Source organism: Centruroides sculpturatus, unplaced genomic scaffold (assembly GCF_000671375.1).
Source record: "Centruroides sculpturatus isolate CEXI.00-Female unplaced genomic scaffold, Cexi_2.0 scaffold399, whole genome shotgun sequence".
Lineage (NCBI taxonomy): Eukaryota > Metazoa > Arthropoda > Arachnida > Scorpiones > Buthidae > Centruroides > Centruroides sculpturatus.
Genome location: NW_019384665.1, coordinates 275402 through 300113, shown reverse-complemented (window position 1 = coordinate 300113; position 24712 = coordinate 275402). Strand labels below are relative to the sequence as shown.

Below are 24712 nucleotides of genomic sequence, written 5' to 3'. Positions count from 1 at the left end.
GGACAATTTTGAAAGTGTGGATAATGTACTTGTCTGTATTGATTGATTTGGTTATATTTCATCCAGGCAGAGTCAAGTCTCTATTTATAGCACTTCTTTGTAAAGTGTTAGTTTCAGTTTCAATTGGCAGTGATTGAACATTTTGCTTTTAATATATATATATAAAATGGATATAGATAATAATAATTATATTGATATATAACCAAATATTCATTGAACCATCTTGTGATAACAGTAATCATATGTATAGTTATGTAGTATAACTGATAATGCTGCATCTGTTGAGTAATTAGATGTTTTGAGTTTGAGTCCCATTCTAGAAGTCTACAGTGATCTTTTATTCAAGATATTCTAAATTATTAAATTTAATTCTAAAATGAACATAATTTTTAAAATAGTACTATTGATAGATGATGGACTGATTACTTACATTTAGTTCAAAACTACTTAGTTACAATGATTAAAGTATAGCCGAACAATAGCTCAAAGAATTCTGGTCTTTAAACATTTGGTTATAAATTCTAAATAGATATTTTGATTTTGGTTATTTTATCTGTGTTTAGATAGTAATTGTTTTTATTTTTTAGTATAAAAATAATTTCATATCTTCTTTGTTAATAGCAATGATTATCTCATTTTTAAATCAATTTATTGAAACTTTTTATTCTGTTTATCTCATTTGTTTATGTAGGTAGCAAGTATTCGACAACATCTGGCAGATATTTATGAAAAAGAACAATGTTGGAGAGAAGCTGCTAATGTTCTTGTAGGAATTCCCTTAGAAACTGGTCAAAAGTGAGTTTATAGTTGTTGGTGAAATAATTCATAATATTGTGTAGATGCAAAAGTAATAAATTTAACAAAAAATGCATATAAGTTATATATGTACTGTATAATCAATACAATTAAAAATATATAAGATTTATCTTATGCATTACTCTCAGAGAGCATTTTGTATGATGTTCAAGCAGTTCATCACTATTATCTGCCACTATAGTGAGGATCCTATTGTTTTCTATACTATAAGTTTTATTGGTCAATTTTTTGGAAGGTTAAATAAAATCCAAAAATACTCTATGATAAAGCTGTTGTAGATAGACTAATTTGCAATTTTATCATTAAGAATTTGGCTTTAATGTTCTTACTCTGCCAACCAGTTACTGAGGCAATAAGGTGCTAGCCTACTGCTCTGAGAACCCAGGTCAAATCCACAGGTTGAAAAACCCCAAGAATTTTTTGAGCATGGTTTATTCCAAATGTGACTCTCACCATCCAACAATCTTATTGTAGACCTGGCCAAACCTAAAGAGGGTCTGAAAACAGCTTTCTCAGTTCCTATAGGTTGAAAGAGTAAAAGAAAATCTCCATACTCTATTTGGGATCATTTCTATTAGCTGAGCCGTTGGGTGTGTTAAAATTGTACTTTGATGTGCCTCATGAATCATTATATACTGTACAGTAATACCCCAAACTTACGCGATAGATGGGACCGAGTGGTAACCGCGTAAGTCGAATTCACGTAAGTCGGGGTATAATTTCGCATATAAATACATACAAATAATTTTTAATTGGGGCCGGAGACTAAAGAAAACAATAATTTAGAAAAAAAAATGTTTAATAAAATCTTAGATAATACATATGTATAACAAATTAGGCCTATATTATTTTACAATTTTTCACATTTACTTGATTATTACGCCATAATTTTAACATTGTTTCCATCTCAGCGATAATACTGTGACGTTTACGAATGATGCTTGAATTTAAAGATTGAGCATTTTTCACAGCTTCGAGAATTTTTTCTTTGCCTTTTATAATTGTTCTGACCGACAATTCCGGTAGATCAAACTTCTTTGCCAATTCACAAATTTTCATTTTTGTATCGAAGTCTTTAATAATGGGTACGTTCGTAAAGTCAAACGAGTTAAACGCGTTAGTAACGAATCGTTCGAAAAGTCTAACGAAATAGGAATAACGATGACGTCATTCTCGTTTAACTCGTTCGACTTTACGAACATACCCAATGTTAACTTTGCATTCCAAACATAAAGTTTTTCTTTTCTTGTTTGATGCAGAAGAATTAGTTTTACTTCGTTTGGATGACATAGTAGAGTCTCTCCAGTCTCCGTAGATATAACAAACACAAATAAATAACACAAAATAAATTATAGCTGTGTGTCGATTCCGTGCGACACATTCGAACATGTAAGCTGAACAATAGTGTGGGGGGAGTGAGTAATCAAGGGTTGCGTGGCACTCAAACAAAAGACGAATCGACGAGATTTGAAAATCGCGTAACTCCGGGTTCGCGTAAGTCGAGGTATTACTGTATAATCTTTTGTTACTGTTAACAGGATTCCATCTTTGTTAGCTATAGTAATAATCAGATTTTTTTTACTTTTATGAATTTTCCTTTATATCTTCTAAGGTTATATTCTTTCTTCTTATTATTGTGTGTTTCAATAATTTCCTATACACTTTTTATCTCTTTGCTTATATGTATATTTTTTCCATCTAGACCAGATATGCTTTCTGAATGGTTGTTGTTTTTATTTTTCTTAGATTTTATTTAAAACAAATTTAAAACTAAAACAGGACAAAAGTTAAAAGTCCTGTTTGTAAAAATGTTTTTGATATAAATAAAGAGTAATAATGTAAATAAAAGACATTTTTTTCATATTCTCTTGATTGATTTAATTACAGTAGAGTGGCGTTTATCCGAAAGCCTTTGGTTGATCACTTTTGGACTGGAACACTTTCGGTTAGAAGGCATTCCAGTTGGACTGTGTCATGCTGAATTGAATGTTTTTGATACTAGATTAACTTCCAAAATATAATTTTTGTTTTTATATTTTTCAATATATTTATTTTGTTTATATAAAATAAAGAAATAATTTTTAACGATACAATAGCCACGATTATTATTTTTAAAAATTTACGTTATGCTTAACATCGACAAAAATTCAATGCGAAGCAACAGGCATCCGAGAAAAATTTCAACATGGGATAGGTTAAAATATTTTTTCATACATAATTGGTTATCTGAAAAATAAGTTATCCGAACGACCCCAGTCCCCAATTGATTCAGATAAACAATGCTCTACTGTATCTTCTGTTTGTAAGAAATTCATTTTATTCTTTCAATCAATTTATTACTAATTTTGCTTGCATTCTGTCAATCGTTCTAATTTCTTACAGGGGCAGTAATAGAATAAAAATTGATATAAGGAATAAATGTTTAATGAAAGTGGACTTTGAATAAAATATAAAAGTAGATTTATAAGAAAGTTAAACAAAAATGAAATATTTCTTATATCAAAAGCATCATTAATTCTAATTGATATAAGTTTTTTAAAGTTTTTTAAGTAAATGTTGCTTACTAATTCAATCTGATTAAATAATCATTTATTCTTCTACATTATAAAGAAAGTATCTTTATTTCAGACAATATTCAGTTGATTATAAATTGGAAACATATTTAAAAATTGCAAGATTATATTTGGAAGATGACGATCCTGTTCAAGCCGAAGCTTTTATAAATCGAGCCTCTTTATTGCAAGCTGAATCTAATAACGAGCAGCTGCAGATTTATTATAAGGTAATGTTTTGAAAGTACTAGTTTTTCTGTTGGCTTTTAGTTTCTGAAATTTATACAGTTAAAATAATAATAATAATAAACTTTTCACTTTAATACGTAAATAATTTTTGTAATTGAAAGATTAACCAAGCTTTCTTAGAAAGACATAATATATTTTGATAGCCATCATCTGATGATATAGCTATATTATGTTAAAATATTGGATCTGATTATCAGATCTCAAACTCTTAGAGTGAGATAAAGATCAAGCATCTTTGAAAGTGCTTATTAAAATAAAGCTTTGTGATTTTTGAGAAAGTTTGGCTTTTTCACTTATAAAATTAAAAGAATAAGAAGAAAAGTTGAAAATATATTTTAATAAATAAATTTTATATATATTCAGAAATGAGATTTAAAGTAACTTTCAAGTTAAATGTAAATATTGTAACTACAAATTATTTTAGTAATTTATTTTATGATCAATTTGGGAAATTTTAAAATTGCTTTAGGTATGCTACGCTAGAGTGTTAGACTACAGACGCAAGTTCATTGAGGCAGCTCAGAGGTATAATGAATTATCATATCGTACTATTATACATGATGAAGAAAGAATGACTGCTCTGAAAAATGCACTTATTTGTACAATCTTGGCTTCAGCTGGTACATTTTTTTTTCAATTAGAAAAGCTGATTCATATTTTATAGAAAATAGAAAAGAAAACATCAAAAATGCTTAGAGTGCAACACTTTCATACTTTTTCTTGTTATGTACGTTAATTCTCTTTTGGTTTGAAGGAAAAAATGCAAAAAAAAGCTTCTGTTTTTATATGGTTTATAACTTGCAATTTTTTGTGCTAATTATAATTGAGATTAATACAACAAATGTTTATTAATGTGTTATTCTTGTATTTTCAATTAAAAAGTTATGTAGACATACACATCTAAATTTGAATAAATATAAATTTAAAGATTCTGTAAAATACTGAAAATGTATTTAAAGATAACTGTTCCTAATTTATCAAGTAATATAATCAGAGTGGAATGAGTAAAAAATTAAAAATAATTTTTTATTCTCTCTTGTTAAAGCTATTTAACATGCAAACTTTCTCAATACTGTAAGCATTTTATAAGTTAGATTTACTTCAATGTGTACTTTTGAATATTGTTAAAAACTAACATATTGCTACTGACATTGCAAGTACATGCTTGTTTTTTCCATAATTTTGAAATATGAATGCTTGTGAAATGAGAACAAGTATATTCTCTCTCCTTTTTTGTTCTCTTAGAGTATGAATTGGCTTTTATTGTTGTTTGTATTGATAATGATTATTATTTATTATAATTTGATAAATTAATGTAGATGTCAATTAATAATAATTTTAATGATAAATTGCTTAGAATTTTGAATATTAGGATAATATAGCTATATAAGTTATGTTTAAGTATATATTATATTTAATAGTTTGTCAAAAATTATTGATTGTATTGTTCAGTTCTATTTTGGAAGTGTTCCCAATTATTGACTAATTAAAATATTTACTGATTGCATAAGTTTGGCATTATAATAGACCAAAATTATCTCTTTATTAAGATTTTAACAGATTATGATGATTATTGTTAGTGATAAATTGTCAATTATCAAATAATTTACTTATAAAAATTATTTAATCTATTATATATTTGCTATTACTATAATAGAAGTATTATATATAATATAAGTTTGTTAAAAGCTTTCAAAAATATATATTAAATTTAATTTATTGCATCACAATTACTGTATTTGCTTGTATATAAGACGAGGTTATTATTCTTTTAGCATAGCTTCAAATTCCTAGATCATCCTATATGAGCAAGTGAAAGATTCTTTTCACTTACGTGTATTTGCATTTCTTATCGGATGCAACCCTCTCGTATTTAAAAACATAAGTATTTTATCTGGATTGTTTGAATCATTCTTGTATATTGTCAGGAATAAAGGTGAATAGCAATAAGAAAAGCAAAGCTTTTGAATTGAATTCCAGATTGAAATTCCAAAATCACATGGGAGCCTGATATAAGTTTTAATTCATTTCCATGTAAAATAGATGATTATTCGGAAATCATAATTTAGAGAAACTCATAAGTGTAATCGATGGAGAGTTAAGAATTGGCAAAAATGGTTCCCAATTGTTCAGCTTTACATGATCAAATTATGTTGTCGATTTTATAAGATTTTTCTTTATTTAAAATGCCAGTAATTTTTGTGGGACAATGTGTGCATTTATGTTCATTTGATATTTTACTTGTGGTTAAAAAAATAAAATTAAAATTGTATTAATAAATCTAATTTTCTTTATTTTGATCTTTAAAGTCACACCTTATCCTATATGTGAGGTCGTCTTATATGTGAGTAAATATGGTATATTTTAATTAAACATATGTTTGCTGAAATTCTATGTTGAACAAAATTTATGAAATAATGATAGGGATCTGTGATGTTTTTAATGTATCTTGCTTTTAATTTTGTATATGAACAAAATATTCATTTAANGAGGGTCGTGGGCGATGAAGTCGCCCCCAGTCAGTGATGTATTTAACCGAGTAAGGTTATATCTAATCTATTATATATACTTCTGGAAGCGAAGGCTTGCTCGGGGTCCGGGTGGCGTAACTGGTAGCGCACCACACGGTAAGCAGAGGTTGCGGGTTCAAGCCCTGTCCCGGGCCAGTTCTTTTATTCCAGAAGGTTCTAAATTTAATTTAATTAATTATTTATTTATTTACGAGATGGCGCCTAATGCTTACCTCTTAGGACAAATTGCTTTATTTTTCTAATCATTTAAGTAACCATATTATAGCCCATTATTTAGGCGATCGTTTGAAAGTTTAGTATATAAATAATGGGTACGTTCGTAAAGTCAAACGAGTTAAACGCATTAGTAATGAATCGTTCGAAAAGTCTAACGAAATAGGAATAACGATGACGTCATTCTCGTTTAACTCGTTCGACTTTACGAACATACCCAATGTTAACTTTGCATTCCAAACATAAAGTTTTTCTTTTCTTGTTTGATGCAGAAGAATTAGTTTTACTTCGTTTGGATGACATAGTAGAGTCTCTCCAGTCTCCGTAGATATAACAAACACAAATAAATAACACAAAATAAATTATAGCTGTGTGTCGATTCCGTGCGACACATTCGAACATGTAAGCTGAACAATAGTGTGGGGGGAGTGAGGAACGTGTAAGCTGAACAATAGTGTGGGGGGAGTGAGGAACGTGTAAGCTGAACAATAGTGTGGGGGGAGTGAGTAATCAAGGGTTGCGTGGCACTCAAACAAAAGACGAATCGACGAGATTTGAAAATCGCGTAACTCCGGGTTCGCGTAAGTCGAGGTATTACTGTATAATCTTTTGTTACTGTTAACAGGATTCCATCTTTGTTAGCTATAGTAATAATCAGATTTTTTTTACTTTTATGAATTTTCCTTTATATCTTCTAAGGTTATATTCTTTCTTCTTATTATTGTGTGTTTCAATAATTTCCTATACACTTTTTATCTCTTTGCTTATATGTATATTTTTTCCATCTAGACCAGATATGCTTTCTGAATGGTTGTTGTTTTTATTTTTCTTAGATTTTATTTAAAACAAATTTAAAACTAAAACAGGACAAAAGTTAAAAGTCCTGTTTGTAAAAATGTTTTTGATATAAATAAAGAGTAATAATGTAAATAAAAGACATTTTTTTCATATTCTCTTGATTGATTTAATTACAGTAGAGTGGCGTTTATCCGAAAGCCTTTGGTTGATCACTTTTGGACTGGAACACTTTCGGTTAGAAGGCATTCCAGTTGGACTGTGTCATGCTGAATTGAATGTTTTTGATACTAGATTAACTTCCAAAATATAATTTTTGTTTTTATATTTTTCAATATATTTATTTTGTTTATATAAAATAAAGAAATAATTTTTAACGATACAATAGCCACGATTATTATTTTTAAAAATTTACGTTATGCTTAACATCGACAAAAATTCAATGCGAAGCAACAGGCATCCGAGAAAAATTTCAACATGGGATAGGTTAAAATATTTTTTCATACATAATTGGTTATCTGAAAAATAAGTTATCCGAACGACCCCAGTCCCCAATTGATTCAGATAAACAATGCTCTACTGTATCTTCTGTTTGTAAGAAATTCATTTTATTCTTTCAATCAATTTATTACTAATTTTGCTTGCATTCTGTCAATCGTTCTAATTTCTTACAGGGGCAGTAATAGAATAAAAATTGATATAAGGAATAAATGTTTAATGAAAGTGGACTTTGAATAAAATATAAAAGTAGATTTATAAGAAAGTTAAACAAAAATGAAATATTTCTTATATCAAAAGCATCATTAATTCTAATTGATATAAGTTTTTTAAAGTTTTTTAAGTAAATGTTGCTTACTAATTCAATCTGATTAAATAATCATTTATTCTTCTACATTATAAAGAAAGTATCTTTATTTCAGACAATATTCAGTTGATTATAAATTGGAAACATATTTAAAAATTGCAAGATTATATTTGGAAGATGACGATCCTGTTCAAGCCGAAGCTTTTATAAATCGAGCCTCTTTATTGCAAGCTGAATCTAATAACGAGCAGCTGCAGATTTATTATAAGGTAATGTTTTGAAAGTACTAGTTTTTCTGTTGACTTTTAGTTTCTGAAATTTATACAGTTAAAATAATAATAATAATAAACTTTTCACTTTAATACGTAAATAATTTTTGTAATTGAAAGATTAACCAAGCTTTCTTAGAAAGACATAATATATTTTGATAGCCATCATCTGATGATATAGCTATATTATGTTAAAATATTGGATCTGATTATCAGATCTCAAACTCTTAGAGTGAGATAAAGATCAAGCATCTTTGAAAGTGCTTATTAAAATAAAGCTTTGTGATTTTTGAGAAAGTTTGGCTTTTTCACTTATAAAATTAAAAGAATAAGAAGAAAAGTTGAAAATATATTTTAATAAATAAATTTTATATATATTCAGAAATGAGATTTAAAGTAACTTTCAAGTTAAATGTAAATATTGTAACTACAAAATATTTTAGTAATTTATTTTATGATCAATTTGGGAAATTTTAAAATTGCTTTAGGTATGCTACGCTAGAGTGTTAGACTACAGACGCAAGTTCATTGAGGCAGCTCAGAGGTATAATGAATTATCATATCGTACTATTATACATGATGAAGAAAGAATGACTGCTCTGAAAAATGCACTTATTTGTACAATCTTGGCTTCAGCTGGTACATTTTTTTTTCAATTAGAAAAGCTGATTCATATTTTATAGAAAATAGAAAAGAAAACATCAAAAATGCTTAGAGTGCAACACTTTCATACTTTTTCTTGTTATGTACGTTAATTCTCTTTTGGTTTGAAGGAAAAAATGCAAAAAAAAGCTTCTGTTTTTATATGGTTTATAACTTGCAATTTTTTGTGCTAATTATAATTGAGATTAATACAACAAATGTTTATTAATGTGTTATTCTTGTATTTTCAATTAAAAAGTTATGTAGACATACACATCTAAATTTGAATAAATATAAATTTAAAGATTCTGTAAAATACTGAAAATGTATTTAAAGATAACTGTTCCTAATTTATCAAGTAATATAATCAGAGTGGAATGAGTAAAAAATTAAAAATAATTTTTTATTCTCTCTTGTTAAAGCTATTTAACATGCAAACTTTCTCAATACTGTAAGCATTTTATAAGTTAGATTTACTTCAATGTGTACTTTTGAATATTGTTAAAAACTAACATATTGCTACTGACATTGCAAGTACATGCTTGTTTTTTCCATAATTTTGAAATATGAATGCTTGTGAAATGAGAACAAGTATATTCTCTCTCCTTTTTTGTTCTCTTAGAGTATGAATTGGCTTTTATTGTTGTTTGTATTGATAATGATTATTATTTATTATAATTTGATAAATTAATGTAGATGTCAATTAATAATAATTTTAATGATAAATTGCTTAGAATTTTGAATATTAGGATAATATAGCTATATAAGTTATGTTTAAGTATATATTATATTTAATAGTTTGTCAAAAATTATTGATTGTATTGTTCAGTTCTATTTTGGAAGTGTTCCCAATTATTGACTAATTAAAATATTTACTGATTGCATAAGTTTGGCATTATAATAGACCAAAATTATCTCTTTATTAAGATTTTAACAGATTATGATGATTATTGTTAGTGATAAATTGTCAATTATCAAATAATTTACTTATAAAAATTATTTAATCTATTATATATTTGCTATTACTATAATAGAAGTATTATATATAATATAAGTTTGTTAAAAGCTTTCAAAAATATATATTAAATTTAATTTATTGCATCACAATTACTGTATTTGCTTGTATATAAGACGAGGTTATTATTCTTTTAGCATAGCTTCAAATTCCTAGATCATCCTATATGAGCAAGTGAAAGATTCTTTTCACTTACGTGTATTTGCATTTCTTATCGGATGCAACCCTCTCGTATTTAAAAACATAAGTATTTTATCTGGATTGTTTGAATCATTCTTGTATATTGTCAGGAATAAAGGTGAATAGCAATAAGAAAAGCAAAGCTTTTGAATTGAATTCCAGATTGAAATTCCAAAATCACATGGGAGCCTGATATAAGTTTTAATTCATTTCCATGTAAAATAGATGATTATTCGGAAATCATAATTTAGAGAAACTCATAAGTGTAATCGATGGAGAGTTAAGAATTGGCAAAAATGGTTCCCAATTGTTCAGCTTTACATGATCAAATTATGTTGTCGATTTTATAAGATTTTTCTTTATTTAAAATGCCAGTAATTTTTGTGGGACAATGTGTGCATTTATGTTCATTTGATATTTTACTTGTGGTTAAAAAAATAAAATTAAAATTGTATTAATAAATCTAATTTTCTTTATTTTGATCTTTAAAGTCACACCTTATCCTATATGTGAGGTCGTCTTATATGTGAGTAAATATGGTATATTTTAATTAAACATATGTTTGCTGAAATTCTATGTTGAACAAAATTTATGAAATAATGATAGGGATCTGTGATGTTTTTAATGTATCTTGCTTTTAATTTTGTATATGAACAAAATATTCATTTAAAATAAATTTAATGTGGATATTTTGAAATGACAAAAGAAACTTATCAAAACATTTAGTGAATATGATTAAATAAAAACTTAGACTATTTAGCCTGAGATGATGATATAAGAATAATAACAATTATTTATTGTGATATCATATAGTCACAATGCTGGGCTCCAATTTTTAATCATATATTTTAATTAATTTAATTTAATATATATGCTCTCCACCTCAAATTAGTACTGTAGTGTCTTGCTCCTGTACATCATACTTTTCATGTTAGCAGTGGAGTTGTGCCACTCGTTATCTAGTTCCTTTTGGAGAAAAGTTTTAAATTGAAATAACATGACTTCTGGTTTGCATTGGAAGTTCATATGTAGTTACTTGGGGCCTCCTGCCAGTAGCTTTTCATATCTGCTCTCAACTTTCATCTATCTAACTCCATTCTCAAGATTAAGGAAGACAGACAGATGAAAGACAGTGGAAATTTATATATCTAATTTTTTTTTTAAATTGCAGCCCAACAAATGTTTTTTAACAAATTTGTTCTGTCACTGTTGTCTAAATCTCAGGTATTTATTTCATATAACATGTATAGACATCTTAGGGTAAATATATATTGAAGTTCATTCCCTAAAAAAAACAATAGATGAATTTTTGTATATTGCATTAATCAAAATCCAAATCTCATTAAATATAAATCTAAATTATTATATTATCTTGGGCTTATATTAATGCCAATTTAAAATAATTAGTATTAAAATTTATCTAGTATAGTTCTATATTCTTTGACAAACTACACATATAAATTAATTCAGGTAACCATAAACAAATTTCTATTTTAAATGATATTTTCAGTCATAATTCAGTCATCATCAGCTTATAAAATTTAAATATAGTCATCTTCAGGATAATGGCAAATTTAGAATGGCATGTTCTTTCAAATTTGTTAACATTTGAATTTTTACACATATCTGTTAAATTAAATAAATAAAAATTAATAAAATAAATTAAAAATATATAAATTAAAATTAACAAAATCATTATAAAATAGTTATAATGAGTTAATGATGACTTTCCAAGCATTAGGAACCACTTTTGCATTTTTAAAGTGAATGCATTTTTTATTGTGTGTATTTATAGTAATATATCCATTTTTCCAAGAATTTGTTTTGGTTTGAGGTTATTAGTAGGCAAAGATATTTTTACTTTGTCAAAATGTATCATTATCTTGCCTATATGCATACACTTGTGAGATCCTGGTAGTAATCTCTATTGTTGCCATGGAAAAAAGCATTACAGCTAGAGGACATTACATCAGCATCAACAATTATCTACTAAATACTCACACACGAGATATATCCTATGTGAAGTCCTACTACTTTCCACTTAAATACATAGTCATTTGGGATTGGATGGAAATGGTGTAGCCATCTTGGGTAATTGGACATGTCAATTGGCACATGGATAAGTGGACATGGCAATGACTAAAAACATGAATGAAGCAGAGTTTGGAGTAGAAAGAGTATAATTTCTAGACAGAGAAAAAAAAAGACAAAAAGTTTGACATTTGTGGTTTGTATTGAGAACAGGAAGAAAGGAAGCAAAAACCAAAAAAGTTGAAAGTATTAAAAATTGTTCTTTATTCTTCTCAATAATGAAGAAAATTCATTTTTTAAAATCAATGTGATGAAATGGAAATAACATGAAGTTATAGAATTTAGTTTTCTAAACTGCCGAGAAGACTGTTTTATTAAATTTTGTTAAATGCTTGAATTATTTTAGTGAGAAGGAAGAACAACAATATTTTCTATCTTAAGAGCAAGATGTTTGCAGAAATTAATAATAATCATTTATACACATTGCCGAATATGAATTTTTAGAATGCTCAGAATGTAATGTTTATAACTATTGAAGAAACAATGTGGGTTGTCACTTCAACCAAGTTAACAAAAGTATTTTGAAAAATTTATAGAATAATTAATTTTTTTATTTCTGATCACTTACATTTAAAAATAAAACAAAGTATAAGATGTCATTTATAAAACTAAAGCATGTGCTTATCATTAAATTCCAAAAATAAAATTATTTTTTTCATTCACTATACCATAAATATTTTACGGTGTAGTAATTGAGTGTGAAAGAGCATGGATGACAGAAAAATATGTTTCTGATGTTAAGTATAAATTGAACAGCCTAATGCTTATGGCTATGATGAAATTGAAAGACTTATCATATCTGGGAATGACTAGAACAAAATTAGAATAAATTTTTTTTCAGTTATTTCCGGATATAATAAACCCTTCAATTTCATATTATCCTTATGCATTAGGCTATTCAATATATACTTAATATATGTTGTGGACTAGAAGTGTTATTTAATAATGTTTCTGGCATCAAATGTTATACTGTTACATTTGGACAATTAGTTATTGCAGCAAAATGGTAGAGCAAAAATTTTAAATGCATAATTTGTGAAAAGTTGTTTTTCAGACATTATCTTTTTGAATTTTACATTATGGTTGTCGTTAAATGATTAGGAACTGTTAAAATTGAATCTTCTAAAAGACCAAGAAATATAGTGATGTTAGAAGAAAAAATAATAAGTTTTTGAGTGACTTGCAAATGGACAGAAAGTGGCATCAATGGTGAAATAACTAGTAGTAAATGAATGTACTATGAGAAATTACAAAAATTGAAACACTATGAATGAGTGTTGCATATGGAACATTAACTAGTGCAAAAAGTAGTTTGCCTGGCTTGTGACTGCAGTTTTAGAGAAGATAGAAAAATCTTCAACTTATGAATTGAAGACCAGACCCAGAAAAACATGCCATTTTGCACTTCTATTGATGGAAAAGATTAAGCAGTTATATGGACAAAATGATGAATACACAAACTTTATTTATTTTACAAAAATACATAGTTAACTAAAATTAATGAATCAAGGACTAACTGTATGTTTCTTCCAGCAAGATGGTGAAAAAATTAACACAAAACAATCCATTATCCTTTCGATATATGCTAGTGAAAATGGTATTCAAGCTGACTTATAACTGTGACCATAGGGTCGGCACCTCTTTAGTGCCTTGTCAGGACTGATACCACCATGTCTCGTTTGACACGGAAGCTGAGATGGCGTGTTGATTAGGATTTGACATAGGTCACGTGGACGGCCGCATACACGGGTGATCGGATTCCGGATGGAGATGGGTTGAGAGACAGCGTACCGGAAGTAAAGTACTCAGATATGAAAGTTAACAACTAAATAGCCATTTATTTGAAAAGAAAAAAGAATTAGATGATATATACATCATACTATATTGAAATAACTGACCTATACATGGTAGGTGGTCACAAGAGAGAGCATTTACATGATATTGCATGTAGATGTAAGTACCTGAAGTTTGATTGATCCGCTAGTAGACTTAGTAATTGCTCTGTCCTGGGAGTAGAGGTTGAATCTAGAATTGTCCCAAGTTTGGCAATGAAGTAGTCCTGTTAGGTGGCAAATAAGTATTCTGTTTCGGCAGTGATTTTAATCCAAATAAGAGGCACTTAATAAGTCCATTTGGTGACAAGTAAATCCAAGTATGAGGCCTAGTGAGTACGTGACGGGTTCTGTTATAGGACCGGGTGAGGACTGTAACTATTGGAAGAACGGGCAGCAACTTGTTGATTCATGGAGGAATGGGCGATGACTTCTTGACTCGTTGAGATTAAAACAGTGACTGACTCTTCGGCCATTAATTATGCTATAAGCACGATATCATCCGGCTAAGAGGTCAGCAGGTTATGGGAATGAGTCGATTTTACTGTTGAAAAAGTGTAAGTGGAGATTCTCTTAGGTAGTAGATGACGACAATTATTGAACAAGTATGATGACATCGACGATCGATTTTTGTTAAAATTCAGATTATCACATAACAAGCAAGATTTATTGTAAAAACAACAAATTAGAATATCTCAAGATTTTGGAGCCACTAGAAATATTTAAAGCAGAAAAGCACAGAATGTATATCAACTTTAAAGAAGAAAAGCAAATTTCTCACTTATGGTAGGCCCTATATGACACATTGTTATAGAAGACTTACTATATCAAATACAAGTGGAAATATCCCATTGGTTAAAATTTGAATTTATGCAAATATTTTGTTCAGTGCATTCTATCTTTGGGTATTGAAGCAATTTTATCAACCTGAAGCAGGAGTCAGAAGTAGACCAAAGCATTTTTTTGTGTTACATTTTTCATCAACCTTTTTGGAAAAAACATAAAGTTGGTATGTTTATTATTTTATTTACTTGCCCAGTTTGTGGAAGAGTGGAACATTTAAGTTATAGACATTTCAGTGAGATTCATGTAGATAAAAAAGATAGTACCTAACACAGTGTCCTTTAAAGCAAGTAAGAAACATTTTGAGAAGCTTAAAAACAGATTCAATCTGCCTAATATAAAACTTATACAAACACCTTGAAACCTGATATAAGCCAAACGACTACTGGAATTAATGGGCTACTTTTCCACTATTAGAAATAAGCCAAACGACTACTGGATTAAATTGGGCTACTTTTCCACTATTATGGTGCCTAACACTCTAGTGACAAATTATTTAGAAATTAATTAAAAATAATTGTGGAAAAGTAATTTAATTAATCTAGTAATTGTTTGTCTTACTAGTATAAAACTTGGGTGAATCTATTTCAGATGATCACAAAGCAGAAATTCTGTTTCCTGAATAATTTGAAACTTTAATAGAAGAGACTGATTATCTGCCAAAATAAATTTTTCATGCTGATGAATCAAGTTTGTTCTGAAAAAGAATTCTAATTTCCAAGACAGAGAACTGCTTTAGGATTGAAAGATACCAAAAAGAACTGCAAAAAGACTGGCACTAATGCATCTGGAAACCGTTATGAAACCCATGCTTGTGTACAAGTTTCTCATTTCTTGTGCATTGAAAGGAAAGAATGAAGACAGACTTCCTGTTTTTTGAAAAGATAACCATAAGAGCTTTTCGAACTGTAAACAGCTGCTTTATTTACAGATTAGTTAAATAATGTTTTGTCTCTAAAGCAGAACAATATCTGTTACTAAAGCAGATCTTTAAATTTCTACTTCTCAATGATGCACCCTCATATAGTGATTCATTTTGAACATTCAAATACTCAGATAATGTTTTTGCCTCCTAACACAATAGCTTTGTTTCAGCCTAAAGGCTCTGGAGCTGTAACAAGATGGAATAGTAACAATGAAAAGTTACTTTATTTGCCATGCATTTGCACACACCCTAAAGAGTATGGATGAAGACTTGGAACTTACTTTGCTGTAGTGCTGGAAAAACTTTATCATTGCTGCAAAATTATCATTAAGGATTCATTCAATGAGATTAGGCCTCGATATTGAATGCTACTTGCAAAAAACTTTTGGGTGTAAAGAAAAAAAATGCCATAATTTTATTAGGCTACAATTTGAAAAAAATTGTAGGTCTATAAATTCCCACTGTTGTGTGTCTGTCTGTCCATCTTTCTTTCCTTAATCTTGAGAATGGTATTAGATAAATTCAGGAACAGAAATGGAAAGCTCAGGCAGGGGGTTCTAATTAACTACATATGAACTTTCAATGCAAACCAGACGTTATGTTATTTCAATTCAAAAATTTTCCCCAAAAGGAGCTGAATAATAAGGGGCACAGCTCCATTGCTAACAGAAAAGTATGATGTACAGGGCGTGAGACTACAGTACTAATTTGAGGTGGAGAGCATATATTTTGAATTAAATAAATTTAAAAAATATGATTAAAACTTGCAGTCCAGTGTTATGATGACATCACAATAAATGCTCATTTTAATTAGAAATGTACAAATAAAAACTGACAATTCGAAGAGTTTATAAGTAACACAATCAGACATAGTGAGCACCATTACTGTTCACCTGTCGAAGAATTGTGAAGAACATTTTTGATTTCTTTCTTACCTGAAATTAATTTGAAAATATACATAATATACACATTAAGGGGACAGCAATGCCAAATTTTGTCCTAGCAGATGAATTTCGAAATAAAATTGTTTTTGAAAATCAAAACCAAATACTCAGGATAGTATGTCAACCAAATTTGGTTTAGATATATCCAATAATACTTTTTATAGAGACTTTTTTAAGTATGATTACCCTGTAGATCCAAACATTGTTGCTTCATTTAAAAATGCACCTCTAACAACAGTTGACATTGAGAAATTATTTTACACTATAATTACTACTTAAGTATAAATTAAAATAGTAACATTAAATAAATTATAATAAAAAATATAGTTATTAATATTATATACCCAGGGTGGCCAAGCTCCTTGATAGTCCGAGCCATTTTTCAAAATTTGAAATTTTTCGTGAGCCGCAATTAAATACGTATTAAAAAAGTATGCAAAAAATTCCAGATTACAAATTGTATCCGTAGCAAGAGTGATACAAATTGTTTCTTCCAGAGCACAATGTCAGCTGTCCATTGCAATGACAGTTTACAAATTCAAAATCGGTCTAGAGTCGGTCGATAACGGACGATTACGCCACTGTTTATGTTCGTTCGCGCAGTTTTTGATGAGTCATATCGTTCTTAACTTGGACGGAAATGAAATTTGTTACAACGTTGCATTTAATCTTTCATATTTGTTGTTAGTAATTTAAAAGACATTTTGAAACACATACGGAACGATAGTAATTTTTAAAAATATAATAACACAAAAATGAAAAGGGAACTCGAGTACATTTATCGAGAGCCACAAATAATCCTTCAAAGAGCCGCATGTGGCTCGCGAGCCGCAGGTTGGCCACCCCTGTTATATACAGTATTATTATTGAGTGGAGCATAAGTCAGAAAGTTTTGTCTGTGATCAAAATTTAAAGCATCTGCACAATCACTAAACATGATTTTTGTAAATATGTACAACTTAGCAAGACCAATGTCATGACAAAGCCAGAATTTTAAAATTTGATTTATGGACTGAGATGTTTGAGATCAAAGTTTGCTTTGTAAAGTCTATGGGCTAATTGCCAGTTGTAAGCTGGTTTCATGCTCCATGTCAATTGAGTATCCAATTGCAATCAATTTATATTAATCTCTGTGACAGCTTTTTTTTTATTTTGATCTTTATTATGGGCATTTAACATACATGGACTGTGGCCAGACATATGTTGTTTTAAACATACTTTTAAGAAATATGTTTTAAATGTTTTTGTTGGTTATGATGTTGGATGTGTATATCCTCCCCAAACTTAATGGTTTTATATTGCTTTAGAACAGGGGTCACCAAACTTTTTTAACCGTTGATCCTCAACAACTTTCCAAAACCTCACATTGATCCCACAGTTAAGTTTTATTACAAGTGCAAGTGTATGAGCAAAAAAAAAAACACGAAAGAAAGAGAAACAATTTTACTATGCATTTCCTTTAATTTTACATACTTTACATTTATTTGTAACTCACAATCAGTGAGACGGGTGAGCTTGATGTTCCTTTGCAAGATTAGCAATATTTGGGTCAAAATTTGTTAGCTTTAGTCTTAAATCGCCTTGAAGTTCCACATTTAACTTATTTCTCTGTTTGGTTAAGATGGAATTAACATGGCTAAAACCAGCTATGACCATATATGAACTTGGAAATGCCAACAAAAGAGGATTTACAATATCACAAAATTTGGTGTATTTTTTTTGTTATGTTTACATTTGTGCAGAAATTGCTTAAAGTTAAATTTTTGAAAAGCAGTTTTGCTTCAATGTCTTCTAATAATTCTGAAAGTTCATCTTGCAGGTTGATGTCGACGTTTTCGATCTGAGCAGAAAATGGCGCCATAATCCATTCTGGAATATCGATATTTTCTAAATCTGCAAAACGCACTTTAAAATCATTGCTCAATTTTTGAAGATGATTTGTATATATTTCCAAGTCTTCTTCTGTTATTTGCAATTTTCTTAGATTTGGAAAGTACTGAAAATCTTTACGTAACAATGAAGATTTAAACAAGTTTAATTTAACTTGGAAGCCTAAAAGAATTGTCCGAGCTTGAATAATTGTGACATCTTTACCTTGAAGCCTTGATTGAACGTCATTGAATTTTACAAATAAGTCAGCTAAGTAAAAAATGTGGTTCTTATGTTTTTGTAGTTCATCACTTAGAACAGAATTTATTTCGGTAAGAAATTCTATCGTAGAATCAAATAACTCAACGAGCCTTTGTAAACATGCACCTCTAGACAACCATCTGACTTCGGTGTGTAAAAGTAACTGGTTTGTTAATTCGTCATTTTTCTCACAAAGTTTGGAAAACAATCTCGATTTAAGAGGATGGGCTCTAATTTGATTAATAGATTTAATACAAAACTGTAAAGCATTATGCAAATCTGGACTGAGATATTTTGCTACAAGGTGGTTTCTATGCAACACACAGTGAACAGTACGTATTCCAGGGACTTTTTCTTTAAGAAAAGTTGCAAAACCTCGGTAACGGCCTACCATAGCAGGTGCGCCATCTGTGGCTACTGCTGTTATATTGTTAATTGGAATGTCGTATTTATTCAAATATTCTTCTAAATTCCGATATATTGTCAGACCTTTTCCATCACATTCAAGATATTTAGCAAATAAAAATTCATCAATGATTTGACATTTACTTTTACTAAAATATCTGATGTAAGCCATAAGAAGACAAGAAACACCAAAAACAGACTCATCAAGTTGAATAGAAAATTTGCAATTTTTGATCTCTGAAACTATAAATACTATATTTTCGACGTTTTCGGCCATTTCATCAATACACCGTTTTACTGAATTCGCACTTAATGGTAAGCACTTTAAAACATCAACGGAGTCTTTTTTCATTACATTTTCAATGACATCTTTAATTGCAGGTACAACTATATCTTCTGCAGTTGTGTATGGTTTTCCCTTTTTTGCTATATTGAGTGAAATCTTGTATGAAGCAATTAAGCCTCCTTCAATATCAATTATAGAAGAAGCAGACGGCTTCATAAAACTTTTTATATTTAATTATGTTGCAAATTTTCTTTTAAGTGTTTTAAAAAAATCAATATCTTTATCCTTTTTATCAGAATGAACTCTCTCAAGATGGTCTTTCATTTTAGCTGGTTTCATTGCATCATTTATAAAAGTTTTCTCACAAAGAAGACACATAGGTATTGTTTCATTTGTTGGAGAAGGAATAAATCCAAACTTTAAATAATCCAATGAATATTGTCAACATTTTTTTTAGAAACTGAAGTTGCCATTGCAGAATTAGGATTCTATAAACAATAAAAGAAATGAAGTTACATTGTATCAAGGCGAACAAAAGTAACTACAATTTTCTAACTAGGTTTAGCTTGCCACCGCTTCATCAATCTTAGCTTCTTTGGATATTAAATCCAATAAACAAGGCGTTGCTGCTTTAGGCGTATACTTATTTTTTTCTTTTAACAAATAGATACACAACCAAAAATCGCAGTGCATAGTTTATTGGATCTAAGAAAAACAAGGCTAGCCTGTTACTGTCCTCAACCAAAGTGGGACTCAATGCCCGTGCCGGGGTCTGATTCCAGCGAACAAAATTCGTTTAAAAAAAAAACAATTATTTAGCTTTCTATGCCAGTATTTTTATCGAATAAAATTTGATTACCTTCTATAAACCTTTGTCTTGATCTCTTGAAGTTTCGTAGTTGTAAACCAATTAGAAGATTTTGTATATAACAGTTAAGTTGGTCTACTCCCTTGAGAGATAGTAGTAATGAAAAATCTTTTGTTCTAATTGCTTCATTCCAGGTATCCCAACCTTCCTCGAAACTTACTTGTAGAAGTCCCGCAAATATCGACAGGACTAATTTTCTAATTTTTTTTTTTTTCCGATTCGCTTTCACTCCAACATGAATATTTAAAATCAAAAATTTAAAAAAAATGGTTTTTTCAGAGCGTAATTTTGAAAATTAAGCTGGCATTAAGGGGCAGCTACTGAGCAGTGGTTGGGTCACTAGTGAAGCAATAGCAACCGAAACTTGGTTAGAAACTTGTAGTAGTTACTTTTATTCGCTTTACAGAATTTACGTGGAATACTAAAATTAAATGAACAGCGTCTAAAAACGACTATAGAGTTGCTAGTCAGCGTACTGAGAATACAAGCTTATGAATGCTACGAATGCATGACATGCTATGTAAGTAAGAACCGGAGCACAGACTCGGCAATTTCTGTTCGTCCTGTGCGACTTGATCATAGCTATTTTACATGTTGACAGGTAGCTGTACTATTAAATTCATTGAAACAATAATATGTATAGTTAAATTTGTGATTTTTAGTTTCAGTTTTTTTTATCTACCCCCAATTGACCCCCCCCCCATAATGTTACATCGACCACTTTGGTGACCCCTGCTTTAGAATGTAACCATAATTGTGTTTTCTTGTGAAACCAAAACTCAGTTTCATTTTCTAGAAAATACTTAGTAATACCGTACTATTTATTNTTGCATTTAGTCTTTCATATTTGTTGTTAGTAATTTAAAAGACATTTTGAAACACATACGGAACGATAGTAATTTTTAAAAATATAATAACACAAAAATGAAAAGGGAACTCGAGTACATTTATCGAGAGCCACAAATAATCCTTCAAAGAGCCGCATGTGGCTCGCGAGCCGCAGGTTGGCCACCCCTGTTATATACAGTATTATTATTGAGTGGAGCATAAGTCAGAAAGTTTTGTCTGTGATCAAAATTTAAAGCATCTGCACAATCACTAAACATGATTTTTGTAAATATGTACAACTTAGCAAGACCAATGTCATGACAAAGCCAGAATTTTAAAATTTGATTTATGGACTGAGATGTTTGAGATCAAAGTTTGCTTTGTAAAGTCTATGGGCTAATTGCCAGTTGTAAGCTGGTTTCATGCTCCATGTCAATTGAGTATCCAATTGCAATCAATTTATATTAATCTCTGTGACAGCTTTTTTTTTATTTTGATCTTTATTATGGGCATTTAACATACATGGACTGTGGCCAGACATATGTTGTTTTAAACATACTTTTAAGAAATATGTTTTAAATGTTTTTGTTGGTTATGATGTTGGATGTGTATATCCTCCCCAAACTTAATGGTTTTATATTGCTTTAGAACAGGGGTCACCAAACTTTTTTAACCGTTGACCCTCAACAACTTTCCAAAACCTCACATTGATCCCACAGTTAAGTTTTATTACAAGTGCAAGTGTATGAGCAAAAAAAAAAACACGAAAGAAAGAGAAACAATTTTACTATGCATTTCCTTTAATTTTACATACTTTACATTTATTTGTAACTCACAATCAGTGAGACGGGTGAGCTTGATGTTCCTTCGCAAGATTAGCAATATTTGGGTCAAAATTTGTTAGCTTCAGTCTTAAATCGCCTCGAAGTTCCACATTTAACTTATTTCTCTGTTTGGTTAAGATGGAATTAACATGGCTAAAACCAGCTTCGACCATATATGAACTTGGAAATGCCAACAAAAGAGGATTTACAATATCACAAAGTTTGGTGTATTTTTTTGTTATGTTTACATTTGTGCAGAAATTGCTTAAAGTTAAATTTTTGAAAAGCAGTTTTGCTTCAATGTCTTCTAATAATTCTGAAAGTTCATCTTGCAGGTTGATGTCGATGTTTTCAATCTGAGCAGAAAATGGTGCCATAATCCATTCTGGGATATTGATATTTTCTAAATCTGCAAAACGCACTTTAAAATCATCGCTCAATTTTTGAAGATGATTTGTGTATATTTTCAAGTCTTCATCTATTATTTGTAATTTTCTTAGATTTGGAAAGTACTGAAAATCTTTACATAATAATGAAGATTTAAACAAGTTTAATTTAACTTGGAAGCCTAAAAGAATTGTCTGAGCTTGAATAATTGTGACATCTTCACCTTGGTGCCTTGTTTGAACATCATTGAATTTTACAAATAAGTCTGCTAAGTAAAAAATGTGGTTCTTATGTTTTGTAGTTCATCACTCAGAACAGAATTTATTTCGGTAAGAAATTCTATCGTAGAATCAAATAACTCAACGAGCCTTTGTATTATCTGACTTCAGTGTGTAAAAGTAATGGGTTTGTTAATTCGTCATTTTTCTCACAAAGTTTGGAAAACAATCTCGATTTAAGAGGGTGGGCTCTAATTTGATTAATAGATTTAATACAAAACTAAAGCGTTATGCAAGTCTGGACTGAGATATTTTGCTACAAGATGGTTTCTATGCAACACACAGTGAACAGTACATTACACTGTTATCATTTTAAGGTTTATCCTTCTGACTTTTTGCCTGGGCAATTTCACATATATCTGCTAGTTCACTAATAAAAATATAATTCAAACTTGAATAAATAACGAATGTAACGAGTTTAATAGCTAAGTGTGTATTCCAGGGACTTTTTCTTTAAGAAAAGTTGCAAAACCTCAGTAACGGCCTATCATAGCAAGTTCACCATCTGTGACTACTGCTATTATATTGTTAATTGGAATGTCGTATTTATCTAAATAGTCTTCTAAATTCCAATATATTGTCAGACCTTTTCCATCACATTCAAGATATTTAGCAAATAAAAATTCATCAATGATTTGACATTTACTTTTACTAAAATATCTGATGTAAGCCATAAGAAGACAAGAAACACCAAAAACAGACTCATCAAGTTGAATAGAAAATTTGCAATTTTTGATCTCTGAAACTATAAATACTATATTTTCGACGTTTTCGGCCATTTCATCAATACACCGTTTTACTGAATTCGCACTTAATGGTAAGCACTTTAAAACATCAACGGAGTCTTTTTTCATTACATTTTCAATGACATCTTTAATTGCAGGTACAACTATATCTTCTGCAGTTGTGTATGGTTTTCCCTTTTTTGCTATATTGAGTGAAATCTTGTATGAAGCAATTAAGCCTCCTTCAATATCAATTATAGAAGAAGCAGACGGCTTCATAAAACTTTTTATATTTAATTATGTTGCAAATTTTCTTTTAAGTGTTTTAAAAAAATCAATATCTTTATCCTTTTTATCAGAATGAACTCTCTCAAGATGGTCTTTCATTTTAGCTGGTTTCATTGCATCATTTATAAAAGTTTTCTCACAAAGAAGACACATAGGTATCGTTTCATTTGTTGGAGAAGGAATAAATCCAAACTTTAAATAATCCAATGAATATTGTCGACACTTTTTTTTAGAAACTGAAGCTGCCATTGCAGAATTAAGATTCTATAAATAATAAAAGAAATGAAGTTACATCATATCAAGGCGAAAAAAGTAACTACAATTTTCTAATCGAGTTTAGCTTCCCCGGATATCTCTTAGGCGAACTGAAATTTCCGCCTAAATTCAATCTTTTTATATCGGATTGAAACGAATGTAAGTCTCAATCAGCGCTTAGTAGCGCTATCGGACGTCCGCTGGCCGTACAATGTTTCCTAGTCAATCCGCGATCGAGTTCCAAAACTACTGACATAGCCTGATCCGCGTTTCCATGACGACCGCCGTTGATCGTTCAAAAACAGGAAAAGCGCGGGAATCGTACGTCCAGACGATTTTATCCCGACAGGCGTATAATTATTATTATTTTTTTAACAGATAGATACACAACCAAAAACCGCAGTGCGTAGTTTATTGGATCTAAGAAAAACTAGCCCGTTACCGTCCTCGACCGAAGTGGGACTCAACGCCCGCTCTGGAGTCTGATTCAGCGAACAAAATTCGTTTCGAAAAAAAAAAAACGATTATTTTGCTTTCTATGCCAGTATTTTTATCGAATAAAATTTGCTTACCTTCTATAAACCTTTGTCTTGACCTCTTCAAGTTCGAAACTTAAAGTGGTCAAGACAAAGGTTTATAGAAATAGAAATTATACAAAATCTTCTAATTGGTTTACAACAGTTAAGTCGGTCTACCCCCTTGAGATATAGTAGTAATGAAAAATCTTTTGTCCTAA

General features: G+C 29.7%; 1 protein-coding gene and 1 pseudogene across 1 annotated transcript in view; one reads left to right on the top strand and one right to left on the bottom strand.

Moving 5' to 3' along the window:
* The window catches only part of LOC111626638 (COP9 signalosome complex subunit 4-like), an 80034-nt gene that overhangs the window by 34171 nt on the left and 21151 nt on the right, over window positions 1-24712 (top strand). Inside the window, exons 4-6 of the mRNA XM_023370083.1 lie at window positions 692-795; window positions 3445-3598; window positions 4087-4237. Of these exons, the coding sequence (XP_023225851.1) occupies window positions 692-795; window positions 3445-3598; window positions 4087-4237 (409 nt within the window). The remainder of the gene's footprint in view (window positions 1-691; window positions 796-3444; window positions 3599-4086; window positions 4238-24712) is intronic.
* On the bottom strand, window positions 23182-24697 carry LOC111626637 (annotated as a pseudogene).